We start from the raw sequence: 19,271 nt of genomic DNA on the forward strand, positions 1-19,271 counted from the left end.
CTTAAAAAAACATCTAAAAAAGGATAATATGGGTACATTTGCGTGTTTTCAAATAAATTAAACGATTGTAAAACAAAGGTCTTGTCATTGGTTTGTTGTGCTTGTTTGGAAATTCTAACTTCTACTTGGCGCACGCACCCACAGCCACACCCGCACATTTGTATGACTGCATTATAGAGCCCCCGATGGCCAGAAAGGCATGCACTCAGAAGGGAACACAAAGGTTGGAACCGATTGCTGTACTGGTATTTCCATTCATCAATTTTCCAATCCGCTTACCCTCACAAGGGTCACAAGGGGGTGCCAGAGCCTATCCCAGCCGTCTTCGGGCAGTAGGCGGGGGACACCCTGAACTGGTTGCCAGCTAATCGCAGGACACACACAGACGCACAACCATCCGCCCTCACACTCACACCTCGGGACAATTTAGAGTGTTCAATCAGCCTGCCATGCATGTTCTTGGAATGTGGGAGGAAACCGGAGGACCCGGAGAAAACCCACGCAGGCACATTAGGGAAAAATGATTTGAGATCTGGTATGTAAAAATGTTTTCAGTGAACGAGCGTGGTCACGAAATGAATTCAACGCATACATTAAATCAATTACATTTTTACTTTCACTCCATTGAGATCCAATTCCCAGGACGAAATATTTCACAGGACACAAATGCTACAGTTTATTTGAAAACCCTTGTCTTAAATATGAGTGCGCTCTCAACTGAAAATGAATTCAAACTGCTCGACAGTGTTCCCGTATTTGTCCTCTCAAAAGTCACTGGGAATTTCTTTTTTTCACCACTGTATTGTTCGTTCATGGCCATCCCTACATCCACGAATGTGCTTCAAACAGGTCCTTGATTCACGAAGAATGGCAAAGAGAAGTCTTCCTTTTGCACTGTGACCTCAGTTCCACTGGCTGGTGGGACATGCTGTGAACCTGCATCACATCCAGGTAAAATCTCATCAGCGGTCCCTCGAACCGTGTGGCTTAAGAAACCGTCATTGCAAAATGAGTCCCAAGTCGCACAGGTAGATTTCGAGACACGAGGCGATAATGGTCCAGTAGGTCAAATGTCTACCTCATTCATCGATTCAAGCTTCATTTTCATCATATAACAGTTGTTCAAAAATCCCATTTTGTAAAAGGTACGCAACAAAAAAATCAGCTGTTATCTCCATAAAATAAAATAAAGCAAAATAGTCGCTCATTACCTTGCCGTTGTTGTCGACGTCCATGTGGGGAATCCCCAATATAAAGGTACCGGGATAAAAATGACTATTGCGTTATGCTCATTTTGTATTCATTCTATAAGTCATTATAAATTCATATTAGGATGTGAATCCGCAAACACTCCATAAAAAATCCCCATTAACTATCACATCGCAACTATTTCTACGCTGGAGCTGACGGCTCCAAAACGTGACCTCTGATTGATCCTTTGCAGCTTGTGCGAGCAGCGTAATTGGCACGCAGGCGAAAGGGGGGCATTGTCATGTATACCGATTCGTATCTGCAGCGGTAATTTAACGAGTCATCATGGCAATGACAAATTTCACGTGCAATCAGTAGCCCATATTTGTGAGAGTATTTTGTAGTACGGCATGACATAGAAAATTTGGATTCTCAGAGGAAAATCAAGTTATTCTAGCTATGTAACGAATAGCGTAGCACAATGGTTGATGTCATTTCTCTTTTTGGTCATGCCAAAATTTTATTTCTTAAATATGGGCCACGGTGACTCATTTTGCTTCGCCAGGTCACAAATGAAGCTCATTGTAAAACAGCTTCTGGGTGGAGGTGCCACCAAGGGATATGGTTCAACATACAATGATTGGAACCCATAAATCCTTGGAGTTCTTAGCCGTATTCTTTATTACAATTCCCAGAAGTACCACGGACAACTCTACATCAAAGCACCGCAAAGTTATTTGACATTAGAGTTACTCGCAGAAAGTAGCGCGCAACGAGTCTCACCTTATGTCGATCGTGGACGGTTCGGATGACATCGAGGGCGAGGAATGTCATTGAGGGCAAGACTGCTGTCCAGGCAGTGAGCAGAGCTGTGAGCCACACGGCTGGATCTGTGAAGGCCTTGTCAGACGCCCCTGAAGAAAAGCCCATAAACGGTCAAACAACACAGTTTCGTCCATTAATTTAAGACAGCAAAATAGATACAGGGCTTTTGATGTGAGACATATCGCTAGTTTAGCATGCGGCTTCCCGACACCACAAGATTTACAGTACCAAAAGAACAGGTTTCTACCTTTGGCCACAATGTGACGCAGGATTCTAGCCATTTTAGAGTAAAAAGAAAAACGTCATTGTTAGAAGTTTCGGCCAACCGGGTGTGCGTTCGGAAATTCACTGACACCTCAACGAGAGAGTGTTCAGAGTGGCAAAGCACACTCGCCTCCCATTCATTTCCTTTGTTACAAATCAGTCAGCAGCTCGTTCTTGAACCATCTCCGTCGATACTGCCAAACACACTGGGCTCCGGCACTCCGTTTTTGGGGCACTCTCAATAATTGAACAGCACATTTTATCAATGCTATGAGTTTCCAAAGAGTCGCAGTGTAGCAGTGTGCGCTCAGAGCGTATTTCCAAACACAGTGACGATCAGGAAATGGGGATTTTGGATGATGAGTGCGAGCTTCATTGTTCTTAGTCTCGGTTTTGGTCAAATACTGTATATTTTGCAATAAAAATTAGATTTACACCCTTGGGCCACTTGGATATGTGTTTTTTTTTTCTTAATGATGCATCATTTGTCTGGTGCGGCTTATACTTCAGGAGGAACTTTTAGTAAGAAAAATACAGTCAATAGCAAGGTGACTATAGTTAGCAAAACTGTATGAAATGATTTAACTAGAACAAAAAAAACAAACATTTTCGCTAAGAAAATAAAATAAAAATGAGATTCTTAAAACAAATCAACAAAGATAACCAACTTACATGGTACATTTACAAGCCTCACGACAATTACAGCGAAAATGTAGGGATTAAGATAAATTTAGGTTTGCTCTGCCGATTTGATTTGTGGATGGTTGTTCACCTGCTTATTATTCATATTTTTAAATATGCTTAAGGTGGGCAGGAACTCCAAACATTTGTATTCAAGAAATTCAAGTGACTTTTCCATAAATTTTAAATTGATCAAAACTAGGACGATGCTAAATCAAGTACAACCATACCGTAAAATAAATAATCAGCCGGTGCACTCTGGAACAGGAACTTGCTATGTGTGATCCTGGAGCAGATGAAGTAGAGCAGCAAAGAAACACACATGGCTCCTATACTGAACTTTGTCCAGTGTCTAGTCAACAGCACGATCTGATGGAAGAAAATCAATGTCATTTTGAGATTAGGTCAAGCAAAATTACAATACTGGTGTTCCATTCTTTGTGTGCAACTCTGACCTCTATGTTGGCAGTAAATACGGCTGCCATGGACACAGTGACCGCCATGGTCTGGTAGTCGACGGGGGTGTCGTAGTAGACTCCACACGGAATGAAGAAGAGAACAAGTGAAGCATAGAGGGCGTATAGGAGTGATGTAAACAACACCAGGGGCCCGGAAAGCTCCTGCCTCTGTCCACACTTGTACAGCTCAGGCCACCTGAGGCTGCTCTCTGCGCTCACATCCTACAATGCGCAAGAGTGTCACTGCACTTTGTGGCCACTGTGGCTCGACTCACACAAAGCTAAGGATAGTAACACTGGGCAATGGCTGCATCTTTATTGAGACATTGATACCCCAAAAACAAAAACCACAGTTCCATAGTTCATATAAATGACAGTGTTGTACAACATTGAAGCAATAGTGAAAAAAAAAAAGGTGATGGTTGGTATGTTGTCCATTTTCTGACACGTGGCTTCATACTTGCTTTCTTTACTGGACCCAGCTTGATTCTCATCTGTAATTTACAAAGTCATTTAGTATAACAACATTCATATGATAAAATACTTGGCTGCAGTGTAAAGCTTACAAGCTCAAAACAGTAAAATTCAGTTTTAGTAAAACAAAATAACACAAATATAAGTACAATACAAACAACACATAAGCTACCTAATGCTTTGGGCTGGTGTTAAAGCTTAAGTAAAAGTTAAATCACAGCAAAGCTAAAAGGTAATATCTAACTAATAGCTTATTCTGTAGCTAATTGCAATTGTTAAAGTTAGCCAGTAGCAAAAATGCACCTGGAGCTTTTGGTTAATATGGATTCTAGCTAAAAGTTAGCTAAGCAGAGTGATTGTTGAAAGATGGGAACCAGCTGAGACTGGACCAATAAAACAGCTTCAGTCCACTGTTAGCAAGCAGGAATTGAGAAAAAAATACTTACCATATTTGTTGTTCTGTAACATAGTTAATTGAAATGGAAGGAGCTGGAAAGTTTCATCCAAAATGGGAATGGTGAACCAGGAGCTGGCGTCAAAATACACCGTCCACGATTTAGCTGCAAAATAATCTTCCTAAATTTTGTTGACTTACCTTTTTTTGACCCATCAATGAGTTACCAAAACATCCAACACAAGACATAGCAATAACCAGCAAAATCTTTGCACGTTCAACAAGGTCGCCGAAGAGAGATAACAATGTATTAGGTATTTTTTTTTTTTTTTTTTACCTTAAGAGTGGAGTGGCTTGCATTCAATGTCAGGTTCATGGGGATTACAGGCAAATGGAAGTCAGGGCATTATATAGAGGAAGAGGTAATTGGATCATACCAAGTGCCTGTATTGTCAAGGGGGGTTGGAATCTCCTTGTTGCATTCTTTTCATAGGTTCCGTGTTTACATGTTTTGTTTTTTTTAGTGAGTAAAAGTATTTTTCCTGCTGTTAATAAAATGTTTTAAAGCAGATTTTGTTGTAATTTTTTGTTGTTTTGGTGTTAGGGCTCTCCAATTACAACTCTAAAATTATATGAGCTCTTCACAACCAACTTCAGCTTCATTCATGTTAATAAGAAAATAAATTAAATACGTGAAATTATCCTTTGTGCAACGACACCAGATATAAAGATTATTTATACATGTGTGTATATCTATCTATATATCTATATATAGATAGATATAGACACACACACACACACTTTTAGTTTCATTCATTTAGCTCCATTTAAGTATCCTTCAAACAGACCCATCATACTGAATTATTATTGTATTAATATTAGTGTTACAAATGGGAGGGGGAAAAAAGGCCAACTCTCTCACCTTTTCAAAGATGGCCACAAAGAAAATCTGGATTGATGTGTAGAAGGTAGTGTAAAATGCAATGAACCACGTCTCATACAAAGACTGCAAGACAGAAACAGTGTTTTCAGTGTTTCAACTGTGCAAAAAAAAAATATATATATATATATACTGTATATATATATTTATAATCTTTCATGTGAGAAGTTTCACTTTATTTCACAAAATTCCTACTGTGCACTCCTGCTTGGCTTGACTTGACTGAATACCCTACCTGAGCACTGTAGCCATTGAAGATGCCAAACCACAGGTGCACTAGCGCAAAGCTACAGGTCTTGAACAGGAAGTAGCGCAGGAACAGGGAGATGCGCCGATACGACCAGCGCCCGTGGACTAGCAGAAGCCTCTGCAGGAATCTGAAACGAGACAATGAAAAATCTGCGCTCTGTACAGCTTGACCTCCCTCCACTCCGGTCAGTCCCACGCCGACGTGGGCCGCTAAAATGGACAACAGACATGGTTTAATATTAAAGCGTGAGGGAAAACAACAATCTTGTTTTGGATCATCCACTCACTCTTGATCATGTTTACATCATTGGCACCATCTCCGATGGACAACGTGATAGAGCTTGTGTGCTTCCTGACCAAAGTAACAATGTCCGCCTTCTGTCCAGGTGTTACCCGGCAGCACAACACCGTCTGACACTGTCGGGCGAGGCTCATGAACTTGGCGCCCCACTCTGGTCTCTGGTCAAAATCTGTCTATTAAGAAATATCAGGTTAACTTTGACATTATTGTTTTTCTTTTCGTTGTTTTATATTCATGGCCTCCAAATGTTTTACATACAAATAGTTTCACTCATTATGTACTACTGCATTAGCATAGGTTAGAGACAGACTGTGTCACCTTCGATCTAAAGTACAAGTACAGGTATGTTACCATTGTAGGAATGGAACTCTATTGATGACTGACTGTAAAAAGATAATAGTGGTGTTCCACAAGGCTCTTAAACCGGTCAACTAATTTTTACATCACACATTGGTGGTACCTTGACTTACGAGTGCTCTAACTTCGGGTTTTTTTAGTCACAAACTCTTACCTGATTGATTTTTGTGCTGTGAACCAAACCTCTGTATATAAAAACACTCAAAGTGTTACTTGCGGTAGTGTTGTAGCTAGTAATCCGCACTATAGCGCTGATAGAAAATGTATAATTCTTCATTTTTACCAGCTCAGGTCCAGTCAGGACCACAGCAGTCTGTACTCCTGGTTTGTCCTTTTCAACCGCCCACAGTTCTGTCTGTTTGATTTTGTGGAAATGGCCCCCCGGGTCTGGCGATTGGAGCATCTGTCTGTGGCTCAAACATACAAAATCAGTAATATGATACTTTCTTGTTCCCTCATTTGTCTTCATTCTCATCACGTTTTAACCTCAACTCTTGCCATTCCAGTAATCTCGTTTCAGGATCCAGGAGTTTACAGGCATATCCAATGTTGACTGCCGTCTCTTGAGGGTAGAAACAATTACAAAACGTGGGAGGACAAAGTAAATGCTGGTCTGCATCGTGTTGGTGTTGGCATACCTTTTTTGTCCCCCGTAAGCACCCATACTTTAATCCCAGCCTGTTTAAGGAGAGAAATTGTCTCGGGAACGCCTTCCTGGAGTCGATCCTCTATGGCTGTAACCCCTAAAAGCTATAGATCACAAAAGTTATACCGTATTTCACTGTGGGTGCTGCAAAAGTTATAGAAAGAATGCTATTCATCCACTGTCAAATGTATTTTCTAAATTGGATTTTCTTTCACCCTTCCATGTCTACAGAAGTCAGCTTTTCAAGTCTTAAGATATGTCTGCATCACTACAAAAATACACATCCAGTGTTGAGTCACCCTCAGTGTTCAGTACAGTGGACAGAACAATTCAAAACCTTTTCCTTGATGCACATGAGTCTCGGTGATAAAGTCGTGCATTGCGCATGATTGATTATCATCAAGATGATTTGAATATGAAGATTTGAATGTCTGACCATTGACAAATCAGTTTTTGCAAATGCATGAAAACACCTTAATTTAACCCTTTGGTGCACCCTGTAACCTGTTATCATGATCAGCAGTCCACTGTAGTAACCGCTGTCCTGACAGGGTTAAAGAACATTAAATGCACTGAAATAATTTATAGCAAGCCCACCTGGAGATTTCGCTCCATCTCATTATGAAGCTTCTCTAGCAGGGCGTTGCGGTCAAAGGTCGGCATGGCAGCAGCCCGAGCTAGAGTTCTACTCCACTGCTCCCATGACGTCTCAGAAACCGATCGAACAGCAATGCACAAGGTCCTCAGACTGGCCTTGGAAAACAGCTGGAAAAAAATATCAGTATGCGTGCAGACCTCCAGCAAAGCAGGCCAATCATAAACATAACAGTTTGACTTGATGGTATTAACCTAAATTATTCAAGGTAAACCCGGTACACTGGTTAGTCACCGCTAATTGGAAGAGAGAGTACAAGAATTCCCTTGGGCAACGCTGCTTTACCAAGTCAAAAGACAGATATTATCTGGTGAATTATAGCAACTGGTTTTGTTAAATTTCCATTCGGGTCCCTCAGAGAAGTAGATGTTGCGCAAGTCCACCTATTGTTGTGTCCGAACAGCGCTTTTGTGTGTATGTACTTGATGTACCTCCAGGGCTTGTTCAGTGCTCTCAAGATGTGGACAGTCCCTCTGCAGCCTCTCCAGTATCACTATGTCAGCTCCCTTACAGTACAGTCTTAAAGCCCCCTCTGGCTCCCGGACTGCATCAAATTGGAACAAATATAGCAAACCATGGAGAGCAACCCCCAAAATTAGCTGTAGAAAGAGGGAGGATAAAGCATGAAAACATTGGCTCCCTCACCCAGTACTGACATCCGTCTTCTGTGGCTGGTGAAGTCAACCAACGCCAGCAGCTTATAATGACGCGTGACACCCATCTCGGAAATAACCATATCATCTCGCGTTCTGGACAGGAAGACCCAACCCAGCTCCCTGGCGGCGCTGACAAGTGCCTCCTCATCAGGAGACGCTGCTTGGTAAACTGGACCATCTGAGAGGAAATGAGTAGGAGAACATCATTAAAAGTGGTCAATGTGGCATGGGCAGAGGTGGAGAAGATGGTCAGCAAACTAAAACTAAAGCATAAGCTAAACTCCAGCAGGTGGGTGCCAAATGTTCTATTTGTATATGTAAACTGCCATGTTTATGCTAAAGTAGCGTTTATTTGATGCTTTAATATGACCGCAATGGTGATGCTAATTTCAGTTTTACCATCTATGGAGTTTCATTTCGTTTGTTTATTGAACATAAAACATATACAGTAATAATTTGACATAAAGTAAGGTAAGTAAAATAGTAAAAAGGAAAGAGAAATCAGTCATCATTCAACACAATTATGTTCAAGGGAGTAGGTAGAAGTAAAAAACTTATCTAGTCCTACCCCGTTTTCCATTGTATGTTAGCATTAAGCTAGCACACTTATTTTAAGATAAAGAAAATAACATTAGTGCTGTGTAAAAAGTACTTTGAATGAAAATTTATGAAACACAAATAGCTTGATGCAAGCACTGGACTTTATTTTTGAAGAATTGTTCACCTTCTGCCAAATTGCTGCTTGTTGTGAAATCCGCTCGTGCTCGTGACAAAAAATTTTGCTCCCAATTCAAGACACAAAATCAGCCAAGTGACGGATCGTTTCTTGAAAAACTCGTTAGTAACTCGGGGTCACAGTGCATATACTTCCTCTAACCGTCTTTCCACTGGGCCATGACAGTGTGACACACAGTCAGTGCGGTGAAGAATCGCCTGACGGTCGGACACTGTTGCGCTCGGAGACGCTCCACCAGGGCGGGAGCCCACATGTACAGACCACCACAGGAGAAGGGATTCCAGGTGAGGTCCATCGGCTACGCATGCAAAAGTATGACAGAACGCACATTGCTTCTAACCAAAATGACATCATGCTTTGTATTGTACGATGTATAACATTGACATGAGGTACCTCTATGTCCTCTGCCCTTGCTGAAGAATCACCTGTTGGAGTTAAAAATGAAACAATAAATCCAGGTACAGCAGTAACAAAAAAAAAAAAGCCCAGACCCTATTGAGAATTCAATACAGAAAAAAATGAGGCTTTACCATAGATCTCGCCAGCGATGCAGCATTGCCTGAAGAGCAGACGATTTTGCGTTAACGTTCCAGTTTTGTCACTCAGCAGGTATTCCACTTGACCCAGCTCTTCACACAGCGAGGTGTTCCGGGCCTGTGCTGGGCAATCTGTCTGACACCAGTAGATCTCCAAATCCCAATTAATAAACTTGCTGTGGAATGTGTGGATCATCTCAAAGCTGCGCGCGCACACACACACACACACGCACGCACACACACGCGCACACACACACACACACACACACACACACATCAGCAACATGACATCCACACCCACACTATACATCGCAGCAGGTACCAACTGACGTGACATAAAGCATGATGGGCACGGCCGGGCTGAGCAGCATGAAGTAGCTCCAGTAGACCAGGAAGCCCGTGTAGACCGGGTCACCGTTGATAACCAGAGCAGACAGAAACTCTTGATGGATCATGACCCGGCTTGTAAACACCCCGCAGCCGATGGCCAGAAGAAGGACGGCCAGCAGCAAAAACACCATTATCTGTGGACCCCAAACAGATGTTGTCTCAGTGGAAGCCTCATTGGGGTCATGAGATTAAATCCCAGGATGAAATTGCGATGGGGTTCTGTATTGTTTGTTAGCATGAAGCTAAATGGGCAACGCTATGTGTTTGTTTAAAAAACCCAATGTGTCATTCTCTTTGTTTGAAGTGTAATTTGACTGAAAACATCAATTGGGGGTGGCGACAAACATACAAAACCGCATTGAGTTCAACCAAATTTTTTGATAGTTATATTCTATACCCTAAGAATCCCTGCTCGACTCATACTTTAGACTTGAAAAACAGACAAAAAGCAAAAATATCAGTTGGGGGTTTCACTGTAGTCGTGTACATGTAAGCAAGTAGCGATCTTTAAATGTAGAATAAATAAGACAGTAAAAGCATCGGATCTCATGAAAAATGTTGCACTCACCCCGATCACCACTCTGTTGAGAGTCTTCTCCAAGCGAGTTCTCTTTGCCCGTATTTTGCCACAGTTCCTCAGGATCTTCGTGTCGGCACCTGGGTCGGATAATTATGAGAGCAAAAGTTCAAGCCCCGCCTCGACAAGACAGACAGGCGCTGATGTGCCCTTGAGCAAGACGACCTTGCTGTACAGAGGTGAAACGAACGGAGAAGTGCCTCCCCCCACCCTCCTGCAGGGATTCATGGACTAACTTGTTTATATTCGCTACTTTCTGACAGACTGCAAATGAATGCCAACATTTCAATGTGACTATCATATATGGACAAAAGTCTTTGGACACGGCAATTAATCGGACAGGGGTTGGACTAAACTCCTAAATTGTCCCTTCACCTTCATTCTTCCTCTTATGGAGACCCTGAAATAAACCTTTACCAAACACATAAGAGATGAACTGGATCACGCCCATGAGGCGTGACAATAAAGGAACAAGCTCTCTCGGTCTGTTGGGTTAGTCTCTTTCTCTTTTCTGCTGTTCTGTTCACTTCTCTTCGTCTGTTTGCTCGAAAGGCACAAAATAACGGCTTTGCGTTGCAGTTTGTGAGTCAAAATGTGCATTTTGCGTCTCATCAAAACACAGCGACGAGCAAAACAGAAAATGACAGGTCCGCCTTCATGAACACACACTAGGAAGTCTTCCCAAACTAGTTTTCATGGCTCCAAAGTAGAGTGCGCTATTTTTGCATCATTTTAATTTGCCGTGTCCCCAATACCTTTGTCTGCGTGGTGAAAGTCAAGGCCTGGCTCAATCGAGCACGTGTGAGCGGGGTCGCAATGGGGCTGTATCGATACATGTGAAGTGACAAAGGGCGGAAAAGCCATCTGCGGAAGATTTTGACGTATAGATTCACTTCACGACAACTGAGAGGGTCATAGCGCCGAGAGCCGCAACACCTCCCGCCCGGTCCAGTAATATCCGATCAATGATCACTTAAAACAGCGGACGAGCGTGCGAGCTGATCAGGGAGACGTTATGATGGCACACATTTCAAAGGCGCTGTCCATAATTAGCCGTATAATGTATTCAACGCAATATAATTTGCCTTTGAAGCAAGTGGAGGCCACAATAGAAGATGAGCTAAAGACATTTTGGAAGGCACTTATTTGTGGCCTGCTTCCATAGACACTTTGAGGGTTCATTATACACGAATGTAAATGAATCTAACCTTACCGGTGTATATGACCAAACCGTAGGCCATCAATGTGTTTCGGAGGACAGTCCCCCTTAGGAGTAGGTGTTCAATGTCCAACAGGAAACGCTCGCCTCTCCAGTGCAGCTGCCCTCTAAAGGTGTACATGCCGTCATTGGGTTCCTCGCAGAAAACCACGCCTGGGAAATTCATTCACAGAATTGTTCATTTGCTGTATGATAAATATCCATATGTCTTTCTATAGCATGTCTCTATAGACAAATATTTTGGAAGATAAAAAAACCCCAAAATGTTTCACCGTCAAAGTTGGCAAGCAGACACTCGGAGGGTTCCGAAGTCAACCGGTCATGCGTCGCAGCGAGAGCCTGTCGGCTCTTCAGGTTCGTCTCGCTACAAGAGTAGAAATGATGCATTTCAATATTCGTTTGCATAAGATTTTGTGCATTTAGTCATCCAACCATTTGTTTTTTACAGCGTTTTTCCTCCTCCAGGGTCATGAGTGAATTGCGGCCTATCACCGCTGACTTTGGGCGAGAGGCACAACCTGGATTGGTTGGGGTGACCGTGTGTCCGCTTTGCAGCTAGCGCTAGTATTACCCTTGACTGGTTGCCGTGGCAACAGAAATGTACATTCTTTGTTTAGAAGTGTTATACTTACATGTGTGTGCATTGATTTGCATAGAAATATTTGTGATTGTTTCCTGTTAAATCTTGGTGAAATTATTCATCTCAAGACTATTTTATGGGGGAGTCAGACAAGAAAAAGATCTGATGGTTCGAAAATAGTGGTGTCGAACTATAATTTCGTGATGACTAGAGCACAGTTAAAATAACAATGGCAGAGCGACGCACTGACGATGACAGTTCTGCTTTGGCTCAAAATAATGACAGACAGAAGTGTGAGGCAGACGTGCTAATTCAAAAAAGTCTCACCCATCAATGTCAGCCGTTTCCACATAGGACAGACTGTGTGGTTCGGAGCTGCACAGGAGCACAACATCTGCCTGTGAATAACCATATGACTCAATCAGTAGTGGGGAAAAGTCAGGACAATTAATTCGAGGCTTTGTGACTAATTAATCTCAGTTGTTAAATCGACACATATGTGATCTCACAACACGTAATAACACTTGAATCATTTGGGCCGTCCGTGAGCAGAAAATCTACCAACTGGTTGCCAGCCAATCACAGGGCCCATGTAGACAAACAAGTATTGACACGCTCAGCGTTGTCAAATTCATTTTTGTCACAGGCCACATTGTAGTTCCAGCTTCTGTCATTGGGCTGTTATAACGGTGAGACCAAATAAAGGTTTGAGCATGACGGCGCATACTGTGTGTAGACAACAAAATGCTGATTTTACTAGTTTGGAAATCAGTGCTTCAGGGATAAGCAGATTATTTTGTCACATGTAATAATCCAGTGGGTGCTTATTTACATTTTTTTAAAGTTGTAATGCAATAATACAGAAGGAGCAACAGAATAGCATGCATCGATGTAGGTCAAGCCAAGGTCATTTGTGCATCTTTCTAAAAGAGTGTCATTGATATTTCATATGATAACTTGAGCAGCTCACAGGAATGGCTTGGTCTTTGTGGATGCGCACGATATCTCCCACGCACAGATCCTTCCAGTGCAACGTAGTGAAGCTGGAAGAGATGGCACAAATGAATCATTTGTCCTACCTCAAAATGATCACCTGAATACTGAGAGATGGTTAAAAACACCACAACAGATCATTAAAAAAAAAATGCAGGTAAAAACAATGCTCCACGGGGCTGGATGTTCGTGTCAGCATTCCTACTTTGATTTTTGACACATAGTAGCTTTAGTGTTGATAAGTGTCTCTCAGCGTTCGAGCTCTGATTTGATTATTGGATGCACAATAGCAGGAATGTGAATGAATATCTCTCAGCATGCAAATAATAATAATAAATAAAATTATATATATATATATAGATAGATAGATATACATAGATAGATAGATAGATAATGTTGCAGCGTTATCCAAACATAGCATCTTAAACTTAAACTTCCACATCAAAATGAAAACAATAACTTGATGCAAGCATAATAGTCTTTCTCTCTCTCTCTCTCACACACACACACACACACACACGCGCGCGCGCACACATTTAATGCCTGTCTCTCAGCATTCACCACACCTAAGATTTATTAAACACTTATTAAACATCATAACACCTGCATCTGAGTTATTGTTTTCTGCTGAGATGAACATTTATGGTTTATTGATTCTTCATAGCATTCTCCAAAATGAGCGAACACCTCCCTGAATACAATTGCATTAAAAGGATTAAATGACAATAAAACGACATGCTGAGAGATCACTCGATCTTGTTTTTCCCGCGGAATGCCTCATATTCCACACTAAACCGGCACCTTAGGGAGCATCCAGGCTTTCACTCATTTACACTTCATTAGAGCTTCTTTAGAAGCCTGTTTGGCAGCATTTGCTTTTTCCGTGCAAATCTCATTGGAGCATTCCCGGATTGATACTGTGAAGAATTCCTTCGAGTGATTCACGTATCAATCTGGCACACCCTCCCGTCTTTGTGCTCACCTCTGGGAAACGAGCACGTCACACGGTCGCGAGTTGACCTCCGCGTCGCTGCGTCTCCTCCCCTGGAAACAGGCAGAGGTGGCAAAAGCGCTCACACTCGAAGTAGGAATACAGATAGGTGTGGAACAAAAAGATGCACTCTCCATATATGTGGATAGGCTACGTCACACAAGTTGCCATTCTAACATCTCTGTGACACGAGCACACACAAGACAATATGCTATGCTTCATTCGTACTCGCATCTGAAAATTTTGATTCAGCAACTGTTTTTAATGCCCGATCAGCATCTCAATCTCAGTCACAAACTGTGAAAAATCCAAAAAAATTTTTAACCTTAATTGCGTTATTTCTAGTACAGCGGCGCCTCTACTTACAAAATGTATTGGTTTTGGAAGAAATTTCTTAACTACAAAAGTTTGTAAGTAGAGACACGTTTGCCATGTAAATGCCCTAATACGTTCCAAGCCCCCCGAAATTTCAGACATAAATGTTTCCGAAAGCATAGAAATGCATCAAAATCTGTAACAAATACATGTTACAATTACATTATTGAACAATAAATGAGAGTTGTGCATCATGTAAAAAAACAAAGAATAGAGTCAAGAATAAAAATGATGGTCATTTAAACTTAACTGCATCGACATCGTTTTTTGCCCTCTTTAATTCATGTTCTCTCTCAGAAGTGGTTTTTGCCTGGCGTTTTGTAAATAACTGATCTAAGGACCTTTGCTTTTGTCGGCTTTTAACAATCCTTCGAAAAGGCAAAAATCGGCATAGTGAGTGAACACTTTTTCTGGGTGATTCACATTTATGTAAAACTATCGGAACGGTTCATGGCCCGCGAGGGGCAAATAACGAGGATGCTGCACAGCCACATATCTATCTACTTATACATAGACAGATACAGTTGAGGTCCCTCTTAGCCAATGGGATGCCAGGATGACGCTCAGGAAATTGCCAGTGGCAAAGCAGCTATAAATATGATGCGTTCAGCAAACTCAGAGTTGCGAGTAGCAGACCAGACTGTATTTTTATCTTTCATATCTTGAAATTTCTTTTGTAACAAGAGGCAATATTTGAGGCGTTTCGTAACTTAAAAATTTCGTCTGAATAGACGTTCATAAGTAGAGGTAGCACTGTATGTCATTTTTCAGGCCGCCATCTAGTGGGCCAACATTGGGTCGACACGATAAGTAAAAAAAATATAACACTGGAAAATAAAGCAAGATTTTAGAGGAGCTGGTAAACTTTATCAAAGTTATGTCATCTAATCTAGTCATGGCTTGGGTGAAAATGCATTTTTTTTAAAGACAAAACAGTAACATATTCCAGGTTTAAAGGGTTTCATACAGTATTTATATTTAGTTACTTCCCATCACCGAGGACACACGATGTGTGAAGGTGTCCGTGAAAAGGTTGGGACGGTAGGAAGCAGAAACGCCATTACGCGGCCCCCCAGCGGTGACACCAGCCAGGAGATTTACACCCTTTGCTAAATGATCAGTCAATAGCGAGGGGTCAAGCGAGCGTTTCAGCCGGAGAGCCTTTAACGACTGTAACTCGGCGGTGCACTTAACCAGAGAGTCGCGCATGCAAAACATCATCCCGATGTCGAGGAGGGAAAAGCTTTAATGATACAGCGGGGGAATTAATGCTACTGGGACGACTGGTTTTAGTCAATGAGGAGAGGACGAGGAGTCAATGAGGACGACGAAGGAGAGTGTGCAAAGGCTTCTGCGATGACTCTTAAGAGAGCGTTGGTGGCGGGTTGGAGGAGAGGCGTGGACGTGCCTGGCCCGAGGGATGCGGAGAGCGGCGGGCGGACTCACCATGTCGTTAATGAGGTCTTTCACGCCTCTCACTGACAGAATGAGGAGCAGCGGGATGATGGAGATGTACCACTGGATGGACGAGATGATGGGGACGCACTGGGAGGCACACAAACACCCAAAACAACAAATGCACATGCATGAAAGAAATACAGTGGGGCCGTAAGATTCGAAACGAACCCTTTCAGGGGCAGCGGTTACGACAGTGGACAGCTTGTCATGTTATCAGGTTACAGGGTGCATGAAAGGGTTTAAGGCGAATATGTGAAGACCCTTGATGAAAACCCAACCAATAAGAAGCCGAGAGGCCCGCAAGAGGGCAAATGACCGACCTGCAACGCCATCATGAAGAGAAAGTAGAGATTGGCGGAGCGCTGGAACTGCTCAAACAGCGTCATCGGCAGGAAGGTGAGGACTGAGTACTTATAGCTGCGCACCTGGTTGTCCTGGCAACAAGGTTATTAAATTACTTGACTGAAATTTCTCATTTTCATCTGAGCACACATTGGAGGAGGGAGCCGCCACTCACCGAGCAACGCCCCCAACGAAGGCCCAGGAAGGATTTCTTCTGCTGGCGCTTGTGGTAGCAACGTTGGTTGGCCCTCACCTGCCACGTGAGACCTGTGACAAAACATGAACCGATGTCAGAAAATCATCACGCGTGTTAACATGCCAGCATCTCTCAGGGGGAGGGGGGAGGTGGACTCGACCATTCCGCCACCACAAGGAAGCCACAAATGACTCTCAAAGCATCCGGGGAGGAAACTTGAGCTGCAGAAACAAGGCTTTGCGCTAAATCACTCGTTCTTGAACTTGGGTGTGAGAGTCATTACAAAAATAATTAGAAATACAAAGTAAACGATTATGCATTTTTAAAAGTGCATCTCTCGATACAGTATGTGGACTGGCATGTCAAATACAAACTAATCAGCTTTGCCTGATTGTGAAGCTCTGATTGTGACGTATGGCATTTGCAGCCCACTCACACGTTTTTCTCGTATAAAGTTGGGCAGTTGTACAAAGATTTGCTGCTCGGGAAGCGCGTGCCACGGGTCAAAAGTCTTCAGCATGTTGATAAATAATTACTTGGAGCACACGTCTAGTGTGTGCTCGTCATATTCTATTTGGTGTAACTCACATTTTTTTTTCGTTTGTTTTCATCGAAAATGATTTAATCTGACAAAATTTGGAGATAAATATTCACTATGATTTTGTGGTATCTACTAAAAAATAAGCTCAATTCTATACCTGCAAAATTAAAAACAAACAGTATTTAAGTATTTTAGAAGTTGGCTTCTGTCTTGCTACTCTACCCCAAGCCTGATTGGTGGAGTGGAGATGGTTGTTCTTCTGGAAGGCTCTCGCTGGTCACCTCCCCAACAAAGGCCCTTCTCTCCTCTGATTGCTCAGTTTGGATGAGCAGCCAGCTCGAAATGGAAGAGTCCTGTTGGTTCAGAACTCCTTCCACTTAGGGATGATGGAGGCCACTGAGCTCATTGAAAACTTGAGAGCAGCAGACATTTTTGTGCATCCTTGCCACCGGATTTGTGCCTCAAGACAATGCTGTCCATCAGAGGTCTTGAGACAATTTTTTTGACATAATGCATGGTTTGTGCACTGACACGGACTGTCTCCTGTGGGACCTTATCGAGAGAGGTGTGAGCCTTTCTAAATAAATCAGATGAATGCACAGGTGGACTCCAATTAAACTTTAGGAACGGCTCAAGGATGATCAGTGGAAACATGATGCAACCGAGCTCGATTTTGACCTTCGCGGCAAAGGCTGCGAATACTTATGTCCATATGTTTTCTTAGTTTTTCTATCATGAATTCATTTGCAAAAAAATTCAAAACACTTTTGACATAATGATCAAACAAGACCTACCTGATTCTGCACTGTCCTTATCCATGATGAAGAGGAGGACGAGCTGTTTATGGACGTGAACAGCATGTACTGCCCTGAGACAAAAAGACACCTTTTAACTCGGTTATCTTGTAACTCATTACACCGTGTTGCCATGCCGACACATGTCCAGACTACAGTGAATGGTTTGTAAATTACCGCACATTTAAAAAAAACAATGGTGACAGAGCCAACCCAAGGCATTACCCAACTAAGAACAATTTACATAGTTTTAAGACCTAATTGCACAACTTGGTTTTTAAAAATGATTCTTGTTATCTTGTGTCAGGTATCTCTTATAATAGTGGTTTTGTACATTCTTGGTTATTTTACACATCGAAGTGATTTAATTTAGTGTACTTTATTGTTGTTCTTCCACTGCAAATTATGTTAGCCAACCTAAAATGGCAAACTAGATGCAAAGTAGCAGAACATTTCTGCCCAGATTTTAATTGCTATTGCCCCAAATTAACCACTTCATTACAGTAGCAAAAAATAAATAAACTTTGTTGGTCATATACTAACGCCTGCCAGACAGATGGGAAACAAAACATTCACATGACGACATTTCTGCCCATCACCCGCCCCCCAACATTAACAGATACATAAACTTCATCAACATCCTCTTTTACTCTGTTCGTTTAACACACACACACACACACACACACACACACACACACACACACACACACAGAAGAAGACAAAAGATAACATTTACCTGTTCAGCATGGCCGTGACATTTTTCAAAGCATTGGTGACACGCTTTTTAGCTCATGTCCCTTCTTTCTCGCCGCTCGTACAGTCGTGATGTAAGACATCCACGCCCATATCGCTCCCAGGTGTGTCTTGCATCACGCTGTAAGTCCTCATACACGGTACACCTGTGAGCAGAGCTAAATGAGTGGAGGAAAGGCACGATCCTGCTCTTTCTGTTGTCAAACTACAGTATAAAAGCACACAATACGATCTTGAAAAGCTGTTAAAAAATATTCAATCATTCCAAAATGTGATTTTTTTTTCTTAACTGGGAGTGCTGTACTGGATCACAACGCATGAGCGGGATGGATCATCTTACAGGTGGACAATGAGTGCATAACACAAAGGTTTGCATTCAGTGGCTCAGCAGCTGTGTTTGAATGTGCAAAGTGCAAGCCCGCCTTAAAATTTTTTTTAAAAAGCCCAACAGCAAATATGTAGAATTTTAAAAAATTAAGTGGCTGACCATTGGAAAGAAAGTGTATCTCCAAATTTTGATATTTTTTTTCTTTGTATCCAAGACACAAAGAAGGGGGGTTGTTGGGGGGTGGGGGGCAGGGGGTTTGAACACCTGCCCCCCGGCCATGGCACACTCCACACAAACAAAATTCTTGCTCCAATTTAAAAATGTAAGATCATAAATTACGGAGTTACGTGTATTTTTGTTAGGTTTTTTGT

General features: G+C 42.2%; 1 protein-coding gene across 1 annotated transcript; it reads right to left on the reverse strand.

The window, feature by feature from the left end:
• Positions 1-651: 651 nt before the first annotated feature.
• Positions 652-18,717, reverse strand: atp8b3 (ATPase phospholipid transporting 8B3). The gene is made up of 28 exons (XM_086115220.1): positions 18,556-18,717; positions 17,820-17,893; positions 16,464-16,555; positions 16,267-16,380; positions 15,935-16,033; positions 14,105-14,166; positions 13,100-13,172; positions 12,457-12,527; positions 11,822-11,913; positions 11,544-11,702; positions 10,322-10,410; positions 9,694-9,887; positions 9,358-9,566; positions 9,221-9,252; positions 8,969-9,125; positions 8,081-8,269; positions 7,867-7,979; positions 7,378-7,545; positions 6,773-6,884; positions 6,621-6,696; positions 6,418-6,541; positions 5,764-5,950; positions 5,463-5,686; positions 5,210-5,293; positions 3,417-3,641; positions 3,192-3,330; positions 1,975-2,105; positions 652-936 (listed from the first exon to the last, which is right to left on the reverse strand). The coding sequence occupies exons 1-28, from the start codon at positions 18,564-18,566 to the stop codon at positions 859-861; spliced, it is 3,378 nt and encodes a 1,125-aa protein (XP_085971346.1). The 5' UTR covers positions 18,567-18,717; the 3' UTR covers positions 652-858.
• Between the last annotated feature and the right edge of the window lie 554 nt (positions 18,718-19,271).

The sequence above is a fragment of the Hippocampus guttulatus genome, chromosome 7, assembly GCF_054856545.1.
Source record: "Hippocampus guttulatus isolate MCC_2025c chromosome 7, RoL_Hgut_1.0, whole genome shotgun sequence".
In the NCBI taxonomy this organism is placed as follows: Eukaryota; Metazoa; Chordata; class Actinopteri; order Syngnathiformes; family Syngnathidae; genus Hippocampus; species Hippocampus guttulatus.